We start from the raw sequence: 9,023 nt of genomic DNA on the forward strand, positions 1-9,023 counted from the left end.
AGAATTAGTTGTGTACGTTAATACAATTGATTTTACACTGAGTGACCAGATTATTATGATCTCTGAACACATAATAATCTGGCCACTCAGTGCATGTGTGTGTGTGTGTGCGTGTGTATGTATTAGAGGCTTGGTGCAAGAATGGGGTCTGACCAGCCTGGCCAGGGGGAGGAGACATGGGCAGTTGGCCAGCCTGCCTGCTGGTCAAATTCCTGGTCGAGGAGACAATTTGAATATTAGCTTTTTATTATATAGGCTATACACTGAGTGGTCAGATTACTATTCGTTCAGAGATCATAATAATCTGGCCACTCAGTGTATATGCAAATCTAATATCCCCTTTTTGACATGAAGTGAATGAACTTTGCTACTCTAAGGATTTTTGATACTTAACTGATCAGATGGTACATTAAAACGAAACTGCCTGGTTGGATAGCTCAGTGGGTTAGAGCATCATCCCAATACCTCAAACTTGCTGGTTTGATCCCTAGTCTGGGCACACACAAGGAGTGACTGATGAATTCATAAATAAGTAGAACAAAAAAATCGATTTAAAAAAACCTCAAAAGTCTGTCTTGGCATTTGATAGCAATCCCTTCAATAAAATTATCCCTTTATATCCTTGCTATACATAGACCTAAGGTAGAGGTCTGCCTTTGAGTTTAGAAAGTTCTTAAAGGCAGAATGTGACAAGTCACAAGAAATCAATTCAATCTACTATTTCTTAACAGCTGATATTTGGTATGTGGTGGGAAGTTTCTATATTTTGCCCCTTTGTTTCTTCTGAAATACAAAACAAAACAAAAATCACTCAAAAGTGAAACTCTTAATATTTAAGCTACAGTAAAGTGATTAATCTCTTTCATTACATTTGTGTTTTGTTTTTTTTAAAATAAAACAACCCACCACACTATATTGGGTAAAACTATTTTATTACCTGACTAAAGCACTTCATTTTTTTTTTTTTTTTTTTTAGGTAAAACCATTAAACATGGTTCACAAGAAAATACAAGGAAAATACTATTCAACTACAATTACAAGAGTTTAAAACTTTACTAGTTGTTCACATAACACTTACAAATCCATACAACTGTACAGACTACTTAGCTAAGTTTACTGTTAACCATAAGACCAAGATCAAAGACCTAGACACTTGACTACTACTCTTGCAGTGGCTCTAGTTTTGTGACAAAACAGTTAACTGTTACCACTTTATGAATATACTTCACTTCAAAAACCACTTGGCTAGAGATGTGCACTGTTTTCTCATCAGGCGCTTAGTAGAGCAAACGTCTGACCTACATGCCCCTCATGTCAAATCATGTAAAATAACCATTGGTCCACTGTGAACATGGAGATTAGAAAGATAGCCCTATAATGTTCTTCATGTATTTATATTTTTAGGCAAGCCAGATTGATTTCCCCCAAAGCTGCTTTCTGAACGTTCAGATCATGTTTTAACCCTCACTGTAGAGAACAGTTAGTGAGGGTGTCCAAGTGTCTGAAGGACAACAATGCTGTCTAGAAACTATGTATTTCTTCCAACTAAGCCCAGCTTTGAGATTTCATTTTCTTACTGGACAACTCTCTTTAACAAATATCAAAGCCTTTGGGACACTGCAAATTTGCCTTAGAGATGGAATCCATGCAGTTAAGCCAATTAAGGAATTTGCTGTCTTTAGAGAACATCATGACTAAAAGTTGATCCTTTGTTCTTAGTGCTTGAAGAACTCTGCACATTTTGCATTTCTACGTGTTTGGGGGCAATACCCAACTCTTACCTATCTTTTAGGAATAACAAATTTAAATTCAGCCTGTACTAACTACAGATAGAAGAAAAACAGTACTAACATCTGTATTACAGCACTGCAGTTCACTCTCTGCAATTATGACACATAAACATGCACTCTAAGAAGTTAATTTTTTCAGTGTCACTAGTGATGTTAAAAAATTTTACAGCAAGTTCAAAACTTTTCTAAATATTGAAATCACCACATTTTAAAGACAGACTGGAATGTTACAAATGATTCTGCAAAATACAAAAATAGATATACATCCAGGAATGCTTTAATCGTTTTTCCGAGCATTCTCATCTTTTGGTTCTTCATCATCTGAGTACACAGTGGGCTCCTCCCCCTCCTTCAGCAGTTTGCCCACGTGATGATACTTGACTGGATAGAAAAAACACAAATCGTCAAATCACTACCACATTTCATGGTAAAGCATTGATTAGAGGCCTACAATCTACTTAGCAATGTGTTGGGCTTCTCAGAGTTTTGTTTAGAAGACAAATATAAAACAGATAGCAACTTCTGACAGAGTGTGCAATGAATATGCAAATGAATGTACGAATGTTTAGAAGGCTCATTATGAATAAGTTAGAATACGCTTTAGAAAATGTGCAGAAGGATTTGGGTAGGGATTTCCAGAAAATGAGAACACCACATACAAAAGCATGCAGGTGAGACTGAACATATCTGGGAAGCAATAAAGAGACCAAGTTGGCAGGAGTAGAGTAGGAGCAAGGTTGTCTAAGCAGTGTGGGGGAATATTATAAAGAATGTGGAAAGCCAGCCTGACGAGTTTGGACTTATCCTATATGTGGCAAAGGGCACTGCAGGTTTATGACAAAAGTCTGACAAGGTAAAATAGTGCCTTGGCAACAGTGGTATCACTGTCATGTTGAGGGGAGATGACAGTAAAGGAGAGACCAGAAACAGGGTGACCAAGAGGCCGGCAAGCATGCGCAGGATCAAGAGTCAGGAGTAGGGGGATGTTGGTGTGGCAGGAGAAAGGGAAGAACATGTGGCAATTTAAAGGATAACTGCAAACATGAATTAATGAATTGAAAATTGGAGATTCCATGGACCGAAATGGGGACTTGGGAGGGGAACATGATGGATTTATTAAAAGGACTGGATAAATTAGTATTGGTAAGTAGGTCCTTTGAAAGCTCTGATAAAGTTCAATCAAATTGTGGAGATAGAAAGCATATTGTAGGGAATAAGGAGGTACATAGAGGAAATGAAGCAGTGCTTAGGAACAACCACTGGTTGACAGTGGAGGGAATGAATGATAATATCTAGTGGATGGAGATGAGAGCAGGAGATGAAAATTTTCCCCAGCATGAAGAAAAAGCTATACAATGTTAAAGCAAGTAGTAAAGGAGGCATAGCGCTGGGGATTTTGGAGAAAACAGATTTAAGAGGATAAACTGGAATGTAAAAGACTTGGGAAGAGATAGAGTCGGCACACCACCACCATAATGGCTGGTTCCTTGTGGCCAAGCTAACACAGGGTTAATCATCTCAATGTCAGAGGGTAAGAGGACAGAGCCTCCTCTTTATGAATATGGGTAGGAATTAAAGGAGTACCAACCTGTCTAACCAGGTAATCCGAGCTGCTTTTGTGTGAAATAATCACCAGGATCAACTGGAACTTCCCTATCTGAACATATAAAGGTTCCTAGGGTGCTTGGGACTGTGCAAGACAAATAAAAGCTGCGGATGCTTGAGAAACATGCCTTAAGGGGAATCCACAGCAACCCCGAGTATAGCTGGTTTCACAACAGCAATTGGGACTAAGCTTAGTTCAAGGGGGGATGGGAACCACACTTTTTATCCTACTGATGAAGGCAAGCCCTACAAAATAGAGCTTTGTAAGTTATAAATTACAGCTCATTGGTTTCATATAGAAGAATCTATTGTTACAAAGGCATCTTGAGGATGCAAAAAATGAAGGACTATGTTAGATAGCTGAATTATGTTTTCTAATGCCTCTAGCCTTGAAAGCTATGCTTAATCTGACTGGGATCCAAACTCTAAAGGTAGAACCTTATCTGACTAATTATTAACTAAGAACTCTCTCTCTGAAGTCAGCATTAGTTTCAAAGAAAATGTTAGATTTAGGGAAAGAAAGCAATGTACAATAATCAGTAATATTTAGCTGAATATAGGGAACAGCAAATAGGAAATCACATTTTAAATGAAAAAAAAATTTTCCTTAAAGGAATGATCATGGTCTTTATATACTCTTTCAAAGCTGGGAAAGATTATTATCAAATTCTTAGCAATGAAATGTTGCTAAAGGTAGCTTTAAACACTTAGGTTTGACAAAAACCAATTTCTCAGTGCTTAAGATTTGAACTTAGCCTCCAAACTTACTTCTTCCCCAAAGACCTCAGCCCATAGCAGAAGCCAGGAAACAAGTGTCTCCTTTTTATTCTTTTTAAAAATGCAGACACCATTGTTGCTGGGCACATTATAAGCATCTTTTATTTGTAGATGAAGCCTATATTTAGGCTGTTAGATTCAAAGAGAAGCTGTTTTATAGAATACAAGTCTCCTATTCTTCAGCAGAAATGTGGGTTGCTTTTAAACAGCAAGTTCTATGAGAGAGGGCTTATGAAAACTCCTTTTTCTGTAGCCATGATGGCCGCTCTCCTTTCCCCTCCTATCAGTCACCAAATCGTAGTGTGGAATCTGTGCAAACCTTTCAAAAACTAAAAAAACCAGAAACCCGAGATTCCATAGAGAACAAGCTAAAAATTGGTATGCAGTCATGGCAAATGACTCAGCACTACTGAATTTACTTCAAGCCATGAACCTGATCTGCCCAAGATTCAGGAGCCTATCAAAATGCTCCCAAGTTTCAGGTTATTTAGTAATAACTATTGGACTGCTGTGAATCCCATTACTGGTCGAAATTTGATCCAGCCACAACTTAAAAAAAAAAAAATGCTTACAAGTGAACTGAGAGTCCCAGTCACTCAGGGTCTCCTGCTGGGCAGGAGTGAGATCAGAAAGGTCATCATACTCATCCTTCAGAGCTTCCTTATCCAGGCAAAATGTGGCGAGGCCCCTGGATGCATCTCTTCCGGCAAAGACCCCATATGGTCCCTCTTTAAAAACAGAACAAAAGATAGAATCTTTATTAGACAGTCAATTTCTCTGTGGTTCATACACAGAAAATGGTTTCCTTACCCATCAACATAGAAAGCACCTTTTGGGAATATCCAATTTCATTTGGAAATGGTAAGTGATGTTGATACTTTGATCATTATGTAGTGGATATTACAAGGCCTGTTGTTATTAAACTTATTTAAATAAAACAATTAAAATATTATACATTATCATCCATTTCCTGTGAATTTCAAATAGCTAATAAAAAAGCCATAAATGATGACCTCCGAGGGGGGGGGGGGCCTGGTAGGGACTAATATAAGATGATACACGGGTCATAATTCAGCTTTAGGATATTGAAAACGGATCCTGGTTCTATTCTAGGCACCAGAGCTACACCAGTGAAAGTTATGGTTTCTTAAGATAATGAACACTAAGGTTTTAGTAAATGAGAACATATCCTTATAAATATCGACAGAGATCTTTGGTTACAAGAATGTATTAAACATTAACATGTGGCATCTGCAGGATAAATTCTTTTATGAGATTATCAGGGGTTCAAAAATCTATCCACATGTTACATAATCTTCACTGTCAATAAAGATGCAATAGAACAGAGATAATTCTCCGTCACTCTGTTTTTGGTGGGTTTGAAGGAAGATTAAAAATCCTAAAATTTTCATGGAAAATAGAGACGGAATCAATACCTCAAAATAATTCCATCTAAGAGAGTAGTGAATCATTGTGTAGGTACTTAAAGTGGATATTTAGACTTGTTTAAATATTGTACAAATAAATGAAAAGAATCCAGTGTACTTTAAACAATATGTTTTCACAAAGTTGATTGAGTAGCAAACCTGACATTAAAGTTTGTAGAAATATGGGTTAAGTTTCAATATGGCCTGGTCAGCTGAAACCTCAATCCACCAGGATTTTTTTTTTTTTTTTACAAATTAGGTGAAATTTATGGTTAACTTTGAAATGCAAATAAGATTCATATTTTAAGTCATGATTATATGCTACTATTTCCACCAGAGAAGGTAAAAAAAAAAACCTTCATAGTTTTCTAATGGGAATAGTAGCACCTAGTGCTTAAAAAGAGGCCAATTGTACTGGTTTGGACCTCACCATTTCAGAAATTCACAGAAAATTTAACCACAGTCTGAGAGAAGCATTAAAGAACTCTGAAGAATGTGTATTAACTAGAATGTAAGCTCCACGAGCAGAAGTTTGTGGGAGTGTTTATGTGTTATGTGTGTGTGTGTGCGCGCGCGCGTGCGTGTTCACTGCCATAGTCCCAGCACCTACAAAAGTGCCATGCATAGACGAGGCGCTAGAATGAATAATTCCTAGGAAACCTTTATAATATGAAGTATCCTTTCCACACAATGTCACATATTCATGGACTTACAGGATGACAGTGCAGGGTAGAGATGTGGAGATCTCACAGGGGCCATCATTTTAAGGAGGGACAACGAAGGCCCAGAGAGAACAATGCTTGACACTGGGTCACACAGCTGACCCAACCAGGACTCAAACCCCGGTTGCTCGACTCCTAGTTTTGTGCTTTCTGTGCAGGCCTACATTCCTCTCAATGATTTTGCAAACTAAAATCGTATGATGATGCCCCACATGCTTGTGTTTTGACTGCTTTATGGTGCAGCTCATTAATAACAGTTATGTACATGATTATGTTTATTGATAATGCCTCTAGGTGTGCCATCGTAAGTGACAAATAATATAGGTGTGGTCTTCAAATTATTTTGATAGTTACATGTCTGCAGAAAGTAGATCTAAAAATTATCCACAAGGGAAAACTGTTAAATGGGAGAGTTCCTTAAGAATTTTAACACATCTGATTTTGATTAGTTGAACTGGGAGAGTAAAACAAAGTGGGACTGGAGATGGCCAGATTGCTGCCTTCTATACTCTTCTCTCTCCTGGGCAGCAAGAAAGAGCGTGTGCTCAGTGTGTATATCAGAGCTCCCTGGTTTGAGAGGAGGCCATATTGGAGGAGCTAAAATCTCTTCTTCCTCCACTGCAAATATGTATTCTATAAAACCAGGCTGAATCTCCAATTGGCCTGGAGAAGTAGCCTGTTAAATGCAGATTCCTGGGGGATCTTTCATTGTTATGGTGATTAGGTCAGAAATCCATATTTTTCCTCAGGCTCATCAGGTGATTCTGATCCAACTGGGCTTGTAAAGCCTCACTTCTAAGGCCCCTTCAAGCCTGCCACTTACAACAGCTCTGCCGTCTTCCACCCTCATTTCTCTTCTGGTTGGCTTTTCCTGGATCCCCACACCCAGTAGCCTTCATAGCACTACCCCCTTTGTTTCCCAGGATCCTCCCACTTCTCCCTCACTCCATTTTTAAATTTTTTTTTTTGGCTTCTAGTCCTTTCTTTCCGGCTATAGATTACGATATTACCTTCTCATCTTACTACGTTCCCATTGTCCACCACATTTGGCCTTTATTCCTCCCTCACCCAGCTTCCTTTTCCCTAACGAACCTCCCTTGTTCATTTCCAGCCTTTTCCTGTCCGCTAAGCACAGCGTGCGCACACATACCAAACACATGCACAAACATACCTGACATATGCATATTCCAAGCGTCCACACGCGCCCACACACACACACACACACACACTCCCGACAAGCCACATACACTGATTACGCACACACACTGCACACTCACATCACACCTCCACGCACGAAGCTTCTACCTGCTGCTAATCCCATCTCCCTTTCAGTCTCCCATACCCTCACATTCCACCATGGCTACTCCTGGCATCAATGGCCTTCACATTCTGTACAAGGCCGGGCCTCCCTCCTCCCACTGCCCCACCCCCCCTGCTACCCTAAGACAACACCGTCCCCTTCTTCCAGGAATCCCCAAATCCAATACCTTCAAAACTCCCTTAACACTATGTTCTGTTCTGTGCCCCCCACACTCTTTCCAGACCCCCCCCCCCCAATTTCGCCGCCCCCCCACCCTGCCAGGTTAAGCGCGTCAGACTTTCCACACACCCCTACCCGGGCGTTGTCAGGGGCGGGGAATCTGGCCCCCACAGGCCCGCAGCCCTGGAGTACCTCTCAACCCCCCCATCCCCCCAGCCAGGGGAAGCCGCTCAGCCACCCCGCCCCCTCACGCCCGCCTCTCCGCCTGCCCGCCCTCACGGACTCGGTCGCCATTCCTCCCCGGGGGCGCCCCGCTTTCCCCTCGCCCCTCCCGGTCCCGGGTTCATCCCCGCGCCAGGCCCCCTTCTTTTGTTTCCAGGCCCAGGGGGCCGACCACCTTACCGGGCCCATAGAACTTGCGGCCTTTGGTCACGTCGAACACCTTGCCGTTGATGGCCATGAGGATGCGCGGGTCCTGGACGCCGTCGAAGCGGCGCAGCTCGGCGGGGGTAAAGTCGCGCCGCTTAAGGCGGGGCAGCGGGGGCGGCTCGTCGTCGTCGCTGTCGCCGCCGGCCGCCGGCTGGTCCCCGCGCACGATCTTGTACAGCAGGAAGATGCAGAGGCCGAGCAGCAGCAGGTTGAGGGGCGACGTGAAAATCTCGTTCAGCAGCCCGCTCTCCAGCTCGCCCGGGTTGGCGCCGGTCGCCACCACTTCCTCGGCAGCCATGATCGCAGGAGCGAATGTCGGGCAGGACTCGGGAAAGCTCCGGAACTTGAGGCTTTCTCCTCCCTCTCTCCGAGAGCTAGTGGCGCGCGGGGCGAGGCGAACTAGGACTAGGCAGGGAGGGGGCGGGGCCGGTAGGGGCGGGGGCGGGGCCAGGAGGGCGGGGCGGGGCCGAAGGGGCGGAGCGTCCCAGCCTTGTCTGTCTCAGAGCTGCGCGCGACTGGGCCGAGTCTGGCTCCGCCTAGCTCAGGCCCCCCATCTTCCTGTGGATCGTGGATCCCCTCCCCCAGTAGTATCCAGCCTCCTCCACTGCTGAGATAGCTGAGCCCACTCCTCACTTCCGCCATCCTCACACCATCCTCTGGCTCACAAGGATGTAGCGTGCATCCTCCCGAGCTCCCTGATAGCTCCTGCCACATCGACCCCCTCGGAGAGATTGGACTCTGTCTGAGGGCGCCCCCTACCCACCCATTCCACCTGATGCACGCCAAACACCGA

The 9,023-nt window shown here is 42.9% G+C and overlaps 1 protein-coding gene across 1 annotated transcript; it reads right to left on the reverse strand.

Annotated features, from left to right (window-relative positions):
• Positions 1–915: 915 nt before the first annotated feature.
• PGRMC1 (progesterone receptor membrane component 1) lies at positions 916–8,627 on the reverse strand. The gene is made up of 3 exons (XM_036443374.2): positions 8,204–8,627; positions 4,745–4,900; positions 916–2,171 (listed from the first exon to the last, which is right to left on the reverse strand). Exons 1-3 carry the CDS (start codon positions 8,526–8,528, stop codon positions 2,068–2,070), a joined length of 585 nt encoding a protein of 194 aa, XP_036299267.1. The 5' UTR covers positions 8,529–8,627; the 3' UTR covers positions 916–2,067.
• Positions 8,628–9,023: the final 396 nt, after the last annotated feature.

This window comes from Pipistrellus kuhlii, unplaced genomic scaffold (genome assembly GCF_014108245.1).
Source record: "Pipistrellus kuhlii isolate mPipKuh1 unplaced genomic scaffold, mPipKuh1.p scaffold_m20_p_19, whole genome shotgun sequence".
Classification (NCBI taxonomy): Eukaryota; Metazoa; Chordata; class Mammalia; order Chiroptera; family Vespertilionidae; genus Pipistrellus; species Pipistrellus kuhlii.